The 19,428-nt window shown below is 38.2% G+C and overlaps 2 protein-coding genes across 2 annotated transcripts; one reads left to right on the forward strand and one right to left on the reverse strand.

Moving 5' to 3' along the window:
• Positions 1-358: 358 nt before the first annotated feature.
• Positions 359-6,475, reverse strand: LOC103361808 (sodium-dependent phosphate transport protein 2A-like). Its single transcript, XM_008287999.1, is given in 11 exon segments — positions 359-380; positions 529-801; positions 934-1,046; positions 1,264-1,388; positions 1,945-2,061; positions 2,280-2,538; positions 4,726-4,827; positions 5,582-5,777; positions 5,863-5,974; positions 6,134-6,277; positions 6,373-6,475. Coding segments are annotated over 11 exon segments (1,566 nt in total).
• Positions 6,476-8,583: 2,108 nt separating this feature from the next.
• LOC103361798 (solute carrier family 22 member 4-like) lies at positions 8,584-19,298 on the forward strand. Its single transcript, XM_008287988.1, has 11 exons — positions 8,584-8,854; positions 9,303-9,485; positions 10,791-10,894; positions 12,475-12,626; positions 12,770-12,941; positions 13,546-13,672; positions 14,973-15,073; positions 15,751-15,965; positions 16,491-16,673; positions 16,858-16,993; positions 18,458-19,298. The coding sequence occupies exons 1-11, from the start codon at positions 8,648-8,650 to the stop codon at positions 18,546-18,548; spliced, it is 1,671 nt and encodes a 556-aa protein (XP_008286210.1). The 5' UTR covers positions 8,584-8,647; the 3' UTR covers positions 18,549-19,298.
• The last annotated feature ends 130 nt before the right edge of the window (positions 19,299-19,428 follow it).

Below are 19,428 nucleotides of genomic sequence, written 5' to 3' on the forward strand. Positions count from 1 at the left end.
CCAGTTTGTTGAGTGCAAACACTCTTCACATTTATGTTTGTGCAAATTTTCACACACCTTGGTTTAGATGTGCCAGACATAGCACTACAAGTGAGTGCTTTGCAGTTGAGTGCTCTCATTGTTTGAGTTTGTCTCTTTCTTTGTGCACGGATGCATTTTGTTTTCTGTAGACATGCCGCTAGCTATGATGTCTGTATTATTTCCATGATAATGTTTTAGACAACGTCCAGGACTGTCCAGTCCTCTTTGTTTCATCCATTTCTCAGCAATCTGTTGCTCTTCCACGTTCTGTTGCCATTTCCCCCATACGCTTCTCTCAGGGTTGACAGTGATGCCTTCCAGTGACGTTACTGGACTGTCACTTCTCTTGAAACACCAGCCTTGAAGCAAAAACAGCAGAGAGGATCCAGTTTACAGGAACAGCAAAAAAGGTACATTACTGCCATGGTGCCTGAAGTAAAAAACAAAAAAACAACAAGGTGTTCATTTCTGTTGTGATATCATCAGAGATATTTACCTTTTCCTTGCCTGCTCCAAAGGGTCCCCCGAGTGATGACATCATCCAGGGGCTGCAATGAGGTCATCCAGCCAGGAAGAAAGTCCCAGTTCTGCAGTCTCAGTGGCAAAGAATCAGGTCTTTGCACCTGGAGGATGTTGACTATTACAACAGATATAATCACCATAATGACTGGTACACCAATCCCAGTCATCACCTTCCAGCCAGCCATGGAGAGAGCGAACACGAGGGACGGGAGTAGCAGAAAACAGAGGAGGAGGTACAAGACAGCAAACCAGCGGTACCTAAAAATGTGTGTGATATTGATCAGCTTTTTCTGTTTGTTGTGAAGTTTTACTACTTGTTACAATATTTTGATTTGCATTGCAATCAGCTACCATCTTGAGATATTATGCTGAGATTAATGTTTATCATACCTGGCAGTACAGTTGCCAAGAGCACAGGCCATACGTATGGGTAAGCGGGTGGCTGGTATAGGATACCACAGCAGGATACCAAGGAAGTTAAAGAAAAAATGACACAAAGCAACCTGAAATAAAAGAAGAGATGAGGTTGAAAGATGCTGGCAAGAGCGTGAGACAGAGAGAAAGCTAGAGAAGAACAATTTTAACAGGGAGAGATGTAAAAAGTATATATGACAAAGACGCAACAGAAGTTTTTACGTCGAAAAAATGCAACAAAAGAAGCTTCCTCACTTTCAGACAGATCCTGAAAGTGCAGCTTGAGGGTCATGACTGTGTATGTACCTGTGTGGCAGCAGCTAGCTTATCTCCTGGACTAGCTAGGGCTGCCAGTGTAGCTGTAGTTGTGGTTCCGAGGTTGGATCCAAGGGTTAAAGGGTAGGCTCTTTCAATACTGATCACCCCGATCCCTAAAGAGGGTCACAGTATGATAAACAGCAGGTACAATAGCTCTTAATCATTTAGGTAAAATACCCAGGTTTAGTTAATTTACTTTAAATCGCCCAACACTAAGAGATGACCACAAACTCAGTTAAACTTTAAAAGATCAACTTAAATACAGCACCTCAGTAACAGGTGTATGGTAAGGTCAGGATAGGACTTCAAAATGTTACTGGGTGACCAAGACAGAAGTTGTCCTTCAGGTTGAGTACAGACAAGTAGAGCTGATAGGACCTTTTTTTTCACAAACATTCCTGACTTTGATCTGTTACAGTCCTGTTAATGCTGTACCAAAGCAAGCAAGAAGGCTGCATGTAACTGAAAACACTGGTGGTGATTTTACCGTTGAAGCAGGTGGCAAAACAGATAAGAATGTTGATACAAATTTAAGTTACAAATAGCTTATTTCTTGTATAATCCTTTACCAAATTATGCAGTAGCTTACACATTGTTCAAGTACAGACATTTAGCAAACCACAAAGAGTTTGTAGATAGGGTAATTGTATGGTTTCATGTGGTTATTACCTATGAGTGGAGTGATGGCAGATGTGAAGACAGAACTACTCTGAACCAAAAAGGTCATGCCTGCTCCCACCAATACAGCCAGATAACCTGCCAGCCAGGTGAAAGGGTAGGGAAAGTCTACATGGCAGGGCAACACAGTAGGGAAGACAGATTTTAATATTTCTGAAATTAGCTATGACTGTGTGTGTCTACATATAGTTTGTTAGACTTGTGGCCACTTTAAAAAGTGAAGAATCAAGTAAATCTGGAAAACAATTTTTAGGTTAACATAAATGAAAAGCTCTGAGTTTAGATGGGATTCATTTGGCATTTGCACTTTGATATTTGTATATTACCTGTGTTAACAACATTGTTAATAGCACTGGCCACCTGGCCCTTCAGCAGAGAGTTGAGCAGTTTAACCAGCAGTATCAGGCAGCTACACAGGACCAACAGGGAACAGGCCAGGAGGACCAAACCTATGGCTAAGTCTGACAAAGAGCAGTCCACAAAGAGATGCCTACCTGAGCAGAGAGACAGAGATATGATTTCTTAACGATAACGACAAAAACTTAACGATACTGATGTACAGTGCAAATAAGAAACAAAATGTAACTACCAAGATATGAAAGAAAAAGAATGATCACGACTTTCTCAGAACTACTGACAAACTTCTAACATAGTCATTCGTTTAATTTGAAGTGTATGTTTGATGTTTTGTATGCTTGATTATTGATGCACAAGTCAGATTCAGTGATTGAAACACATAAGTAGAAGAAAAAATGTATGAAGGAGGAGGAGGAGGTTAGTTTTTCTATAGACAGCTAATGACAGAAATAGTTAAACTAAAAATTCCATACATTTCTGTGTTTGTTCTGAAAGGTTGTGTGTTCCCCAAGCTGTTTCATTGTCCTGTTAGCAACGATAAACGGGTACAGTGAGGCAAAGACATGAAGACAACTGCAAAATTTTCCTTTATTTTTAACTATTAAAAAATAGTTTAAATATATATCTAGTTCTGCACAATATACAGTGACAAGAAAAAAGTATGTAAACCCTCTGAAATATCCTAGTTTTTTGCATTAATTGTTCATAAAATGTGATCTGATCTACATCTAAGTCACAAGTACAGACAAACACAATGTGCTCAACATAATATCACACAAACAATTATAATATTTCGTGTTTTTATTGAACACATCCATTAAACACTCATAGTTCAGGTGTAAAAAAGTAAGTGAGCCCTTGGGCTAACGACTCCAGCAAGAGCTAATTGGAGTCATGTGTTAGCAAACCTGGAGTCCAATCAATGAAACGAGATTTGACTGAGATGCAGAGCTACTGTGACCTATAAAAAGCACTCAAACTTTTTGAGTTTGCTATCTACAAGAAGCATCTGCTGATGTGACCCATGCCTCGCAAAAAAGAGATCTCAGAAGACCTACGATCAAGAATTGTTGATTTGCACAAGACCGGAAGTGGCTACAAAGTCATCTCAAAGACTTTAGGAATTCACCAGTCCACAGTTAGACAAATTGTCTGTAAATGGAGACGATTCAGCACTGTGGCTACTCTCCCTAGAAGTTGGCACCTAGCCAAATGGACTCCCAAGGGCACAACGCAGAATGCTCAGCGAGGTAAAAAGAAATCCTAGAGTAACAGCTAAAAACTTGAAGGAATCATTGGAACTGGTTAACATCTCTGTTCATGAGTCTACCATACAAAAAAGATTGAACAGGCATGGACTCCATGGCAGGACACCACGGAGGAAGCCACTGCTTTCCAGAAAAAACATCACTGCAGTGATACACTGAAGTTTGCCAAAGAGCATCTTGACACTCCATAACGTTACTGGGAAAATGTTTTGTGGACTGATGAAACAAAAATTTAATTGTTTGGGAAGAACACGCAGCATTACATATGGCGTAGAAAAGGCACCGCATTTCAACATGAGAACATCATCCCAACGGTGAAATACGGTGGAGGGAGCATCATGACTTGGGGCTGCTTTGCTGCCTCAGGGTCTGGACCACTTGCCATCATCGTAGGGAAAATGAATTCTCAAGTTTATCAAGGTATCCTACAGGATAATGTCAGGGTGGCTGTCTGTCAGCTGAAGCTCGGTAGAAGTTGGGTGATGCAGCAGGACAATGATCCTAAACATAGAAGTAACTCTACAACAGAATGGCTTCAAAAAAATAAAATCCACCTTTTGGAGTGGCCCAGTCAGAGCCCAGACCTGAACCCAATAGAGATGTTGTGGAATGACCTGAAGAGAGCCGTTCACAGCAGACATCTGAAAAATATGGCTGAGCTGAAGCAGTTCTGTTTGGAAGAATGGTCTAAAATTCCTTCTGAACGTTGTGCAGGTCTGATCAGCAGCTTAGCGTAGTTGAGGTTGAAGTTACTGCTGCTAAAGGAGGTTCGACCAGTTATTAAATCCACATTTTCCACCAGCACTATGATTGTATAATGGATTTGTTCAATAAAAACATGAAAATACATTGAGCACATTGTGTTTGTCTGTACTTGTGAGTTAGATGTAGATCAGATCACATTTTATGAACAATTAATGCAGAAAACTAGGAAATTTCAGAGGGTTCACATACTTTTTCTTGTCACTGTATGAGCAGTTTCTAAATAGTTGAACAGAGACAGCATGATCTCCATAACCAACATGACCATTACATTTAAAAGAGTTGTATCTTTTTGCATGCTAAAAGTGTGACAAATTTTTTATTTGCAGTAAACGAGAAGAAACTAGCATTAATCTGTCATTGCCATAGAATAACAGTTTTGTACCAGTACCTTCAAGGTTGTGGTCTGACACCACTGCTTCACCAGAGTCTTGTTCCTCACGCTTTGGTCTCCTGTAGCGATGGCTGTAATGACTGACCGATCCAGCTACACGTAGACAATCACGTTATGTCATTATTATTACACCGGATTAGAGTTATATTCTACCGCCACCAGTTGTCCATAACTGAGAGGCTACACAATAAGTTTAGGAATGGACATATTACCTGCTGCTACCTCCTTTCTTTTTTGTTTGGTATCCAGCTTTTTAATTTAGGCTAAAGCAGTGTGTTCTTACCGTAAACTAGAACATGGTACATCTTTGTATTCCTTGATGAGGTGTTTTACCCAATTTCTGTGAAAGGTTTTTATAAAGGTGCACATGGCTACTTTTTAGTTTGAACTTTCTTGCTTAAGAGACCAAGCTCAATCAATTACATTGCTGTAGAATAACAAAAGAAAATTAGTTTAATGGCTAATCTTCTGATGTAAAATAATAATAGAAAACTTTTTTCTTCTAAATGAAGGATGTAATGTTCACTAAAGCTAATTATGTAGCTTATACAGTATAGGGTGCTATGGTATGTGTTACTCATGTCTCTTCCCCTAACTAAAGGCTTGAGGAACAATCACTAACACTGTACTATTGCCCAATCTGAGCAGCTGCTATATCCTGTAAAGCAAAGTCACAGCAAGCCTTTCAGAAACATCCAGGAGAGCCCTGTATACATAGCTGCGTGCACATCCACTGTCTCCTTTCAAAGTCTGCATTGTCATTGGCAAATTAAATTTGCTTTTGTATGTGTCTTGAATAGTAAAATATTTGTTTTCACGTGCTGAAGGAATTTTGCAGGCACAGTACCTGGATTATCATTTTAGTCAGTGGTTCAGTGATGACTTTAAGAAGTTCAGGAGCTTCATCTCCACTACTAAGTTGTAGTGTGTCGACTACAGCCTGTGACATTCGCATCAACAGCCCACTCGCAGCCTCCAGAGGGAGAAGCACCAAGACAGACAACCAGTTAAAGCAGTCGTGGACTGTAGCTCCAGCAAATGCCCTGGAATACAAACAGTTACCATTTATTAATTTATTTTAAAACAAACACAAATATAGACATACAAAACACATACACACAGCTATACCTCTCAAACTCCTCTCTCTCCCCAGCCTGCATTAGAGCAACAATGGTATTGGTGACGGATGTTCCAATGTTGGAGCCCATGATAATAGGAATGGCTGACCGCACATCCAGCACTGTACAGGAAGCCATAATTAAACAAAGTTTGAGATTTAAAATGTAGTAAATTGGATGACTTGGAGAGACGTAGTGGTCAATGGATTGCGTTTTGTCAAGTAATAGTGTTTAAAGATGCTATTAGTAAAAATATACTTTTGTTAATACTTTCAACTCACAACCAGAAGAAACAAGGCTGACTATAATGGAGGTAGAGGTGGAGGAGCTCTGAACTAAGACTGTCACCAGTATCCCCACCACCAGCCCTGCCACTGGGTTAGACAGGATAGCGTTCTCCTGGAAGATGTCCCCTGCTACCCTGCCTGAAGGGAGAAAGGAGGCCGGCCTTAAAATTTACCATCAAACTTGGCTTATACTATATATGGAACAATAAAAACAGTCACCTTCCTGTACTTACCTCCAGCAAGTTGGAAGGCAGAACTTAAAATGTCAAGGGAGCACACAAAGAAGTACAGAAGCAGAAACAGGAGGGGGATTTTGCAGACAGTAGATGCCACCATTTTGACTCGCTGTGGTTTCGACAGAGTTTCCATTGTCAGATCTTGGGCATGAGTTATGAATTAAAGTGGAAATAATTCTGGTTAGTGACTCTACGAATGGTACGGTAGCATGTAAATAAATAATAATATAAATAAATAATAATAGCAGTGGAAGTAAATCTGATTTATCATTTTGTAATTTACCAATTTAGACTACCACTACAAAAAACTCCCAAAACATTGCAGTAACAGGTTATAGCAATCTACATGAAACTAATGCAAGCTGAACAAATGCTATATATACCATCATCACAAAGTGGAAAGAGTTATACATTTACTTTACAACAAAACTGATCCAAATTTGCGATTACTGCTTGTGCAAGCACATACACCAGTTCATGCCTATAGTATTTTTTTTACACACCTTGAGTTTTGATGAAATGATGCCTCTGCTACAGAAAGTTAATGCTTTGAATAAAAAGATAAAGAATAAATAAAGAAGATTTTTAGTAAAAAGTGAAATTCAAATCTTTGTACATTAATTTTATATTATCAGAGTTAAACCAATACTCACAGAATGAGACGTATGATGAGAAAGAAGGAAGACCAGAATGGCAGAAAATGACAGGGAGGTGCTACTGTGCGGTGTAGATTAACTTTTAGTAAAGCATGGATGACTGGTGTAATGGACAGCTAAGACCTGCTCCTTCATTCTGTTTTTCTTCACGCCTTTATCTGTAAACTATCTGTTTCTGCAATTGTCTCAGTTTAAGATTCCCCTCTGAGAAATAAGGCTATTATGCAAATGAAAAACATATGGAAAATCCTTGAGGAATAAGTTGACATTTCTAACTGATCTTGCAATGTATAGTGGAAATGTGTCAAAAAGCACACTGCTCACAAATGAGCACTGCCACATGAATGTATTATAAAAAAAAATGCAGTCAACTGCATTACAGACAAATACAACAGCTACATCTAGTGGCAGACCATAGCGGATTTCATTTGAGGTTATTTAAGACATTACCACCACTTTGTCATACTGCATCCTAAAATTATGTACTTATGCATTAAAGAAATGTTTACTCTTTCCCATTTATGCCCCCTGCCTTCCCTAGCAATCATCTTCAATGATTTAGACTACCATTAATCTTTTATATTTTCTTTGCTGACAAGAGCTGACAATGGCTTTACATGGGCTTCAGAAGTCATTTGAGTCTGGAGTCTGCTTTCTGAGATTTTATCTTTTACCTTTTACCTCTTTTATCTGTAACTGGACAACCTGATTGACCCACCTGTTTAACAACAAAAAAAAAATCTGGAATAACTGGTTTCTTATGATTCTCAGAAGACACTACATGGCATTATATTCAGAAAGTCAGTCAGGGAAACGCTTTGCCTACGCTATTCAAGGACATAGGCGGTGCTTTTGGATATGTGCCACACTGTCTGCTTTGACTGCCTTTGAATGTTTCCATGTGCTTCTAAGGGGAGTTTTGAATACTGGTTTTAGTTAAGGATTTAATATACCCCAGTCTGAAGATTTATTATACTAGTTTTCCAGTTTTGCATCATAATAACTCAACAGCTTTGGGTTTTCAAATTCTGATCAGTCATCGAAAACAATGTGAGTTATTTGTCTGAGAAAAAAATATGTAGTTGGAGCCTCACAGTACTGATGGAACAGTGCGACCTTCCCTAGGGTTTTGTGTGTTGATTACGCTCAAGAGCAATTTGATACAACACAAATTCACAAGAAATAAAAACATGGACAAAATTCAAATGTAAACCATAAAGATTGTTGAACCACATTGGGAGTCTAGATGGAAGAGGCACGATCTGTCATTGCTGGCATTGAGTGGTGCGATTTTAATTTGATCAGATCAAGTAAGGACCAGTAATTAAGGAGTAAACCTGTCTGTTGAGGCCCCTGGGGCACTGGAACATTGCCCACTTTTGCTTTGGTAATCCAACCTTCACACAGATCTTCCTAGGTAGGCAGGTTTAAACAACTATTAGAAACAAGGAAAGAAAAGGCGGCAGGAGCCGGGATCGCTGTGTTCTAATGGGCGGAGTACCCTGTAGATCCCTGTAACTTTGTAAAACTACTTCTGCAGTGGGAACACATGCACAGAATGCAGTTGTAGGAGGACAGTGGGTAGAACAGGGTACTTAGAAAAGGAATATTTGACTATGAAGGATTATGACACCACTGTTGCTTTCTTGGGTCAGTGGGGACGTTTCCAGCAGATCGTCTTCCTCCTGCTCTGTTCCACCATTGTGCCCAATGGATTCGGTGCTTTTACCCTTATTTTCCTGACTGACGTACCGAGTCACCAATGCCTGGTATCTGACATCAACATTACAGAAGACTGGCGTAAAAGTATCATCCCAGTGAAGGTGAGTTACTGCCATAGCTCTTTTTGAGGAGATTTTGAGATATCATCTGTGGGGACTAACTTTCCTTCTTGTGAAGCAACACTAATAAAGCAACCAAACAAAAGAGAAACCCTGTTATTAATACACAATTTCATACAGAATTTTATGTGGTTCTTTAGTGAAATATTATATTCCAGTGACGTAACCTCAGATTTGGTGTGTTTGCGCTTTTCTGTTCAGGTTCTGTGCTACTGTATAACGTTAACTCCTGACGCTGTGCTGTTTAGTGGTTTAGCTGCATCGCAAGCCTATATGTGAAGGTTGTCATATTGTCCAAATCTCATTGCGTTCTTGCAGTATTACCACGTTTTTCTACGTAGTATGCCATCATAAATAATTAAAAGATCCGTAGATGTGGAAATATATACACTAATCAAAGTAATACTGTTTTCCTCATTGTGATTTTTAGGTGGTGAATGGGAAACAAGAACTGAGCAGATGTAGTAGATACAGGCTGGATGTGGTCCGAAATCTCTCTGCTCAGGGCTATGTTCCTGACAGGGATGTAAACCTCACTGACCTGGAGCAGGAGGGCTGTGTGGATGGGTGGAGCTACAGCAAAGACGTTTACCAGTCTACCATAGTGTCTGAGGTATGTTCAGTTTTTGTCTGCCTTTCCCTTTTCTGCATGTGTGTTTGGTTTGCGTCTTTTTTGGTTTGTGGTGGTGGCGTTGTAGGTGCCTCAGTGAAAACTGTCTGCCTCACAATCCGTGACTGTATTTCTTTTCTGCAGTTGAACTAAGGTAGGACATTTCCCTGCAGCATTTGGACGTGTCTAAAACTGTCAGTTTGTTCTGTGCTCAGTCTGTTCTGAACTCAGTCACTTTTTATTGCAGAGGAGTCATTAATTATCATGCCTGTGGAAAGAATTCCTTCACAAAGAAATGGGGACATGGTTATAGCTTTGCATTCCATGGTTTTCTTACGTACATTCTTGCGCTAAAGACTGAATAGCTCAAGGGACATGTTGAGTGTTGTTGATTTGATGATAGTGTCGCATGTCATCCATCGGCTTTGTTCGCTTTGGGTAAGTTGACAGTCTCATGTCTATACAGGGATTCACTTTCTACACCATATATGAGACACACCCTGCCTTTTTAATTTAGCCTGCTCTGCAACTCCAGTCTGGCGAGTTTTCGTTGCCTTATTTGTTGTCGGTTACATCATGCATGTTTGTGTGGGTTTAACAAATTAAAGTGCTAAAATGTAGTCTTAGTGATGCATGTTGGTTCACAGTTAGACACTGCAGTTTGCCTGTTTGATTCTCGTAGTTTTAGAGTGAATACTTACACCATGTAAGACATACAGAATAACACAAAAGAAGTCCCAGTATTTTCAATGTAGTCTCACATTTGTAGAATGATGCAAACATCACATGATTCAATTAGGGGCTTAAACTAAAAAATGTGCGAGGTATAAATATTGCTTTTTTTCTGTATAATGATGTTTAAAACCTAATATTTTGTTTTAGAGCTCCTTTAGCAGTAATGGAGAATTCTCTCTTTTAGTTTAAAGGTGCCTGTTTCAATATCATGCATCAGACCACCATGCAGACTTGGCTTTCCGTTGTACTGTAGGTTAGTTTGTAAAGCAGGTATGATGATGTATGTGGTATTGGTATATAAGCAAAGAGCCTGCACATCCCAGATACATTTAGGTAATGTATTAATGCTGAGACAATGCTGGTTTTGGTTATTTTATGGGACAATGAAAAGAAAAGAAACCTTCATTAGCCTCTTCAATTATTATTAAAGCAGATATGCCTGAAGAGAAAGGACACTTGAACAAAACCAGCAACGGAGCGCACATATCAATTGCATTAAATCAGTAGCAAAAACATGGATATTTTCTCGTCCTCATATTTCGTACTTTAACAGTTAATGTATGCCTTTTCCAGTTTGACCTGGTGTGCAGTGAGCAATGGAAGCAGCCGTTTACCACCTTAATTTTCTTCGTGGGAGTTTTTTTTGGATCGTTCTTCTCAGGACAGCTGTCCGACAGGTACGGAAAAAACACACATGCATACAGTTTTTAAAAAAGATGTTAATTTGGTGCTTGCAGCATGATTTTGGACAGAATAAAGCATATTCTTTAATGAAGAAAATGGTAAGCTATGTACAGTGTATACTTATATGATAAAATACTACTACTACTCTTTTATTGACATGTTGACTTAACATTTTACAGTTTAGAGCACCAACTAGGTTGCCTTTTGTGGTGTTGTGCCTATTTCTTGTGCAGATTATGTATTTGAGGTTATTGTACATAGTCCTGCATAATGTATGCATTTCTGTCTTCACCAAACAATGCAACACACAGTAAGTAGTATAGTTTTCGACAGACTATTAATATAACATGCATACATTTAGAGACCAATATTGGCTCACTGTCTCACATTAAATCAGACTAAAACTTTTCCTGTTTTAGGTTTGTTAGGATTACCAAAATTATTTCTATTTGCTAAATGCCAGAATAATGAGAGAGAGAATTGTTTTTAGAGAAATGGTATTACTTACTTCAAAGTCAGAAGTTTACATCCACTTAGATTACTATGCCTACTACAGTCATGACTCGATAATCTGACCCTTAACAGTCTGAAAACCGAGCTATCAGACAGATTTTAGGAAAAACAAACAGCACCCATGAAAAATAGCCTTAACATACCAACAGCTTTGGATTCCAACTCCGACATGACATTTTATGTCACAAATAAGGATATCGGCGTCTTATCTGACTTAACAATCCGACAGATTGGCTACGTTCAGACTGCAGGACTTCATGCCCAATTTGGATTTTTTTTGTGAAAGCCGTTTTTTTTTTTTTTTTTTAATTGGAGGATGGATATAGTCATTTGTGGATGTATTTTAAGGCACACCTCAAGCACACTGCTTCCTTTTGTGACAACATGGAAAATCTAAAGACATCAGCCAAGATATCAGGAAGAGAACTGTGGACCTCCACAAGTCTGGTTCATTCTTGGGTGCAATTTCCAGATGCCTGAAGGTTCCATGTTCACCTGTTCAAACAATGAAACACCATGAGAATGTCCAGCCATCATACTGCTCAGAAAGGAGACGGGTTCTGTGTCCCAGAGATGAAGTGTTTTGGTATGAAATGTGTGTATCAACCGCGGAACAAAGCAAAAGACCTTGTGAAGATGCTGCTGAAGCTGGTAAGAGAGTGTCATTATCCACAGTGAAACCAGTCCTGTACCGACACAGGCTGAAAGACTACTCAGAGAGGAAGAAGACATTACTCCACAAGCAACATAAACATGAACAGATTGCAGTTTACAAATGAACACAGGGACAAAGACCTTCATTATTCTGGCATTTACAAATGGAAATAATTTTGGTAATCCTAGCTGACCTAAAACAGGGAAAGTTTTAGTCTGATTTAATGTCAGGCAGTGAGGGGGAAAAAGAGCTTCTGTCTTTTTACACAGTGTATTTAAACTTCTGGTTTCAACTGCATGCATTAAGCACATTTACTGATCAGCTCTCCAGTCCTTAAATTGTAATATATATTGTTTTCTTCTAATTTGTATTTACTTTGCTTAATGTCTTATCTTCTCTCTGTAGATATGGAAGGAAACCTGTTCTTTTTGCAACCATGGCAGTGCAAACAATTTTTACCTTTGCTCAAGCCTTTTCGACTTCGTGGATTATGTTTATCATCTTACTCTTCATCAACGGTTTATCACAGATAAACTATCTAGCTGCTTTAGTGCTGGGTACGGTTGCATATTTTATCCTAAAATTACTACCATAATACACATTTACACTCTTTATGATTTTTTTTTAGTAAGTGTATATATAAAAAATACCAAATAACCAAACAAACCTGTATGTATCTGTTATTTCTTCCTATTTGCAGGCGCTGAGGTTTTGACTGGAAATGTACGCGTCTTTTACGCATCCTTGGGTTCATGTTTAGCCTTTGCCATTGGCTACATGATTCTCCCTCTGCTGGCTTACTTTATAAGGAACTGGAAATATCTCTTGTATGCTTTGTCTGTGCCTAGTGTGGTCTATATCCCCCTCTGGTGGTAGGTTGCACTCACCACAAGACAGTCTCTAGTGTATCAACATTGCGTATAATTTTTTGTCTTTCTCCAGGGAATACTTTGTTCAGCTGTCAAAATGAAAGACAACTGTAAAACTGGCAACAGACTTATCTCTCTCAGGAAAAAAAAAACATCATTCATGACCAAATCTCACCTCTTTGAGCAGCATTTTATTACCAATTTTACAATTTAAAGTGCAGTCACATACCAGTTAAAAACCCAGACACGAATGCAGACAGTACTTTCTAGAACTATCTTGTCTTAGCTTTCAGATCAAACCAATTTTAGCAAATCAATGCTATATTTGTTTTACATCTTTTCACCCTCTATTGAGACAGCTTTTTTATTTTTTTTTTAATTGTTCAATATTGAACTTAATAGACTGCTGATAAATCAGCATTGAAGTGTAACAGATGTTAAGATTTACCTGATTTTTGACCCGAGCATTTTTTGAAAAAATACACATTGTGGTAATTTTTCATAATTAAGCTGTTTCTTATAAGAGAGGTATTAGAACCCTTGTTCACTGTCTTTGTTGTTTTTGTCTTCTAAGTCCTTTCTGTCTCTGTGTTGAATAATGAGTTAGGTTTCTCCCAGAGTCTCCTCGGTGGTTGGTTTCTCAAAGAAGAGTGGAGGAGGCTGAGGCCATAGTGAGAAAGGCTGCTAGGTGGAACAAAGTTCAAGCTCCAACGGTCATCTTTGAAGATTGCAATGTAAGACTTTTACTTAAATCATACATGACTAAACAGAAGAGCTTAAGACATACTTTGAGGTATGAGCGTATGGATGTTCTTTACGATTATTGTTAATTATCAGTTCCATCTGTCTCCCTCTCTCTGTGTGTGTGTTTGTGAACAGTCTCTAGCTCGAGTGTTAAGATCTAAAAAGTTGATATTTTACAGGTGAGCTAGAAATGGCCTTTTCTTGGAATGATTAGATTATGGCGTCAAACAGTTCAAAAATAACTTCTCTGGAGGCCACAGGTCACTTTTTAAAAGTGCCGTATCATGGCCAGCAGGGGCAACTATATCCCTCTACTGAGGGCTAGTTTTTTTTTTAACTTCTCAAAAGGAAAGTTTTAGAAAATGTAGTGAACTTTTTTTTTTTTTTTGAAAAGGAGCCTCCCTGTAAATTCTGTTAATGCAGATACTTGCTGTTGACCTGCACGACAAAGTAATATTTTATTTCTAGAGGTTACTTGAAATAATGTAGTTTTGCAAAAGCCAGTTCCTGTAATTTTGTCTGTTACCATTCACACAAAATACATTAACCTTGTCATTTGAATTCTATGAAAATACAGATAAACTGAACACAGTAAAATACTGAATACTGAGCACAATTAGCACCCTCTACACAGAATGCATTTCTTTTTTAAAAATAATTTACATTGAATACTAAACTGGAGCACTGCAAATAGTTATGCACTTCCAGTTGCGTGCAGTGCCTACGACGGTAAAATATAATATTAAAATGTGAAACTTAGGAGGTTCAATACACTGAAATAATAATATTTAAGGGGTTTTGTGTCCATCCATCCATTATCTATACATCGCTTAATCCTCACTAGGGTTGTGGGGGGCTGGAGCCTATCCCAGCTGACTTAGGGTGAAGGCAGGGGACACCCTGGACAGGTCGGGGGTTTTGTGTAATATACCAATTAATAGGCTGTTTTTTTGACTGTATGTTTTTCCAGCACGGTTCCTACTTGTTTCTGTTGAAGTATATGTGTGTTTTAAATTGCGTATTTGACTTCTTTTTTTTTTTTTAAATAACTATAAAATTCATAAATATATTAAGTTAAAAACATAGACTTTTACAAATGAACCCTGCATATCACAAACTGAGAACATATCACATCTTTCAGAAAAATATTGCATGTACAGATTTGTATGTATCTCTGAGAAAGATTTATTTGTACTTTCTTTTTTTTTTTTTTAACAACTCCACTCTACTAGGCTACTGATAAAGGACACAACAAACACCAGGTGAGACTGAGGTTTTTGTGTCTTGCAGGTAAACAAAGCAGAGACACACTTGAAGGAACAATACACTGTCCTGGATCTGCTGAGGCAGAGCAGCATCAGAACCACAACACTCATCCTCTGCTTGGTGTCGTGAGTAAACAACCTTTGATTATCTTAAACTACCAGTCAGACTCTCTAGGTTGTTAACAGTTGCCAAGTTAGTTGAGACAGCTCAACCCACAGCAACCTAGAGACAAACACGCGGGTGGCTAAAAACAATTAAATGGAGTGAAGGCCATCAATAAATGTTGCATTTACAGTAATAAATTACAAACAAAATTGCCTGCACGTGTTTGCAGTTAGGGCTGCAGGGTGGCGCAGTTGCCTCGCAGCAAGAAGGTTGCCGGTTCACATCCCGGTGGGGGCACCGGAATCTTTCTGCATGGAGTTTGCATGTTCTCCCCGTGCAGCGTGGGTTCTCTCCGGGTTCTCTGGCTTCCTCCCACACAGTCCAAAAACATGTTGAGGTTAATTGGTGATTCTAAATTGTCCGTAGGTGTGAATGTGAGTGTGCTTGGTTGTCTGTCTCTAAGTGTAGCCCTGTGACAGACTGGCGACCTGTCCAGGGTGTCCCCTGCCTTCACCCTAAGTCAGCTGGGATAGGCTCCAGCCCCCCCGCGACCCTAGTGAGGATTAAGCGGTATATAGATAATGGATGGATGGATGTTTGCAGTTACCGAGGGTGTCATGAAATGCAATTTTTATGCAGTTGTCTAATCAAAATTAAATTCAAGCATCGCTGTCATTTGTGTTTTTGATTTTGTCAGGTTCACTGTTTGCGCAGGCTACTATAGTCTGTCCTTCAATACAGCCCAGCTCCATGCTGACCCCTACATCAGCTGTCTTCTCTCAGCAATCGTGGAGGTTCCAGCATACATTTCCAGCTGGGTGGCTTTGCGATACTTTCCACGGCGGCTGTCTGTAATTGGTTGCTTCCTGCTTGGAGCAGTGCCACTGTACTTTATTCAACTGGTGCCAGAAGGTAAGCAGAAAAAATATGAGGGATGTTTCTGTACCTCTGCTTTCATTTCCCAGAAACCTTATATGTACAAAGTCTAATGCAAATTTAGTGCCAACAAAGTGATCGTCCATGTAGTGAAATTCAGAGACACTGTTTAGAGTGTGTCTGATTTAGTTCTTCGGAAATAAGTTCCTCATAAAAATGGCATTATTCACCACCAAGTACAGTGGTATTTGATACAAGGTCTTGGGTGGAACTCTTATATTCAAAAAACACTCATATCAGTTTGATAATTTCTTAATTGTTTCAATGGGAATTCACAATACACCTGCAACAATTAATGCATGGAATCATCAGTCATGAATGATGCCTTGCTTAAGCATCTGTTCTGTGACCTAAAGTGTTACTAGAGGGGAAGCAGGATTCACATACCCTGGCATTACTCTTGTACATACAATAAAACAATTGCTACTGAGTTTGAGTTTGTATTGTTTCTGTTCTATTGTATTTAGTACAAAACTGACTAAATAATGTATTATTTTTTAGATCTATCAAATCTGTCTCTTACACTGGAGTTGGTGGGCAAATATGCTTTTACAACTGGTTCCTCCCTGATGTTTGCCTACGTCGCAGAGCTTTACCCAACAGCACTAAGGAACACAGCGACAGGGATATGCATGGCTGTTTCCAGAGTGGGAAGTTGCATTTCCCCTTTTGTGTTAAATTTGAGTGAGTAAATTGGGTCTCGGTAATCATTTTTAACATTTGGTTTTGATATTGTTTGTTAATCTGCTCTACGTACACGTTCACAAGTGTTGTACCTGATTTGAAGCGCATACCTTAATTCACATTTACTGTAAATACACACTTATATAAGTCTCTTATCTAAACTTCCTCTTTTCCTTTTTTTTAGGTATATATTTTAAGTACTTGCCTTATATTATTTTGGGAACGATGGCTGTTATGTCTGCCTTTGCCACTCTGTTCCTTCCGGAGAGTTTTAAACAACCGCTACCTGAAACTATCCAACAAATGGAAGAAAGAGAAAGGTATGCTGCTTGAGAAATCACCTTTTTATGTACTTTGTCATGTTCCAAACTCAGTGTGCTATGCTAGCTTTTATTTACTGCAGTGTATCTAGGAAGTGACTAATTTAATTGACATTTTAGTGCAATCTTAAGTTTACCTTCTTTTACACTACTGAAAGCTTTCCATTTGGTTTCTTTTGTGCACCACCTCACACAATATCTTATTACTGAGCATTTTTCACTGATTCCACACAGTGTGTCATAATGCATGTTCAGTCAAGTCCAGTTCATGGATATTAATTTCATATATTTACAGTGTGTCCCAATACTTCGATGTTTAAATTAATGGGGTTAAGTTGACAAATTTATTTTCTATCTTAATACATCAGAAAAAAAAAAAAGAATACCCACAAATGTGTAATTTAATTTTAAAACAGTGCAAGAAACTTGAATTTTTTTTATGTTTCTTGGTCCATCATGTCTTTTATGTTCCGCCACTGCCGTACACAGTAGACAGGACAGTGTGTGATCATGCTGGTGTCTTTTACTCCAAAGACGTATTCTTTAGAACATAAAATACATACAGTAGTAGAAACATTATACTTACATTACAAGCAAGTATAAGTGACATTTAGGTGACATGGCGTAAATAATCTGATTAGACCTTTGAGAACCTCTCCGCACAAGTTTACATATTAATAGAAGATTGCTAATTTCTCAAAAAAATACAAAAATAGGTGTAACCTGTTTTTTTCATGGGACTAAAACAACTACACAGATAAATATATATTTAAAATCTCAGAAACTGTATGAAATAGATGTCCTGATTAGATTTAAGTGTTTACCTTGCTTCATAAATGGTAAAACTGCTTTTTTTCCTTTTTATTAAAAGTCTATCAGTCTTTTTGATGACAACCTAAAAGTACTGTGAACCTCCATGTGTTTCTGTCTTGGCAAAACAATCCAAGTACTTCGTGTTTCAACTTGTTTTTATTTGCAACATTAATTTTTACTGGTAGGCTCCAGACGTACAGTCAACATTTTATAATACATCAAATGACATTTTGGAAGGAGTTACTTAGAGCTCATAACTGCTTATTTTCTAAATAAGCATGTTCACTAACAAATTACATCTCTTAAAAAAGTTATGTTCACAACTTATAATCTGCTGCCCCCAAGTGGTCAAACATTCTATGGCAGGTTGAAGGATTATTTTAAAACCATCACTACTTAATGTACTGCAAGTGGTTAACAGTGTTACCATACATCATTAACGTACTGATTTTAATTGCAGACCTTGAACTCTTGTGTTGTTGTCTTAACCCCTACTTAAATTTGTTCTCACGATGTTAGTAAATGTATTTGCTTGTGATGATTGTAAGGTAATAGTAACTATTTTAAATATACACTAGCTTGCCACGCATTGCACACAGAACACTAAAACCAATGTTTTGTTTACCTGTTCATTTTATCTCCTCATAACAGGATAAAATGTCCATGCACCACTAGAAATAAGACTCCACCACCTGTGGTGTTGGACAGTCCAAGGTGGCCCAGCACCAATCACGTTCTTTGAGGCACCTTCCTGCCAAGTCTGTGACGGCTTAGGGCTGTCCCACTGTCAAATCATCAAGTTTATGGTGTGGTCTTTTCAACACAATTATCGATCCTCTCTGTGAGTCTGTATGTCTGCAGGCTTTCCTAAGCCCCTCACATAATGTACCCATGGATGGTGCAAGGAAGAAGTCAACCAGAAAGAATAACTGTAAGTGACAGCATCTGATGTGGTCATTTATTGCACATTTTTAGAGTTGTTTGTACTTTCAGTCAAATGTAGGATCTACAGGTGTTCATGGATTTTCTGTCTTTGGGTTGTTTGCTATGCTGTATAAACACTGTCACAAACAGGGAGGGATTATCTGAGCAGCTGGTCAGCTACGAATGAGACAAGATTCTGTTTACAGTTCTTAATGTTTGAATTATTCTTATTTTGTTTTTATTAGGTTATTTAAGGTGTTTTTTATTATTTAAGGTTTTTTTTTTTAGTTTTACATTTGAGCGATTTGTTTTTGTCTCATTTATGCATTTATATATCGATTTGTGTCATTAATTGTTTGTAAGGAATGTTTTTAAGAGGCTTGCAAATCTCTCATTGATGAAAACCATGTAACAAATGTTTATATTCCATAGATTAAATATATAACTCCTTTCATAAATACATTTGAATCTCATGTGTGCATTCATATACAGTACAATATGTTGTTTTTAATGTAAAAACACAAATACTTAGATGGCTGTTAATAAATGTTTCAGTAGTCAAGCAAAAGTTGCAAGGTTTGTGTATTTGTTGGGAGCTTAACACTAGTTACCGGTCAAAGAATGTCTATCAGCATCTACCTTTTAATCAATAACTGGACAATGACAATAAAAAGCAGAATTTGGCTCAAGAACCTATA

This window comes from Stegastes partitus, unplaced genomic scaffold (genome assembly GCF_000690725.1).
Source record: "Stegastes partitus isolate 25-593 unplaced genomic scaffold, Stegastes_partitus-1.0.2 Scaffold534, whole genome shotgun sequence".
Classification (NCBI taxonomy): Eukaryota; Metazoa; Chordata; class Actinopteri; family Pomacentridae; genus Stegastes; species Stegastes partitus.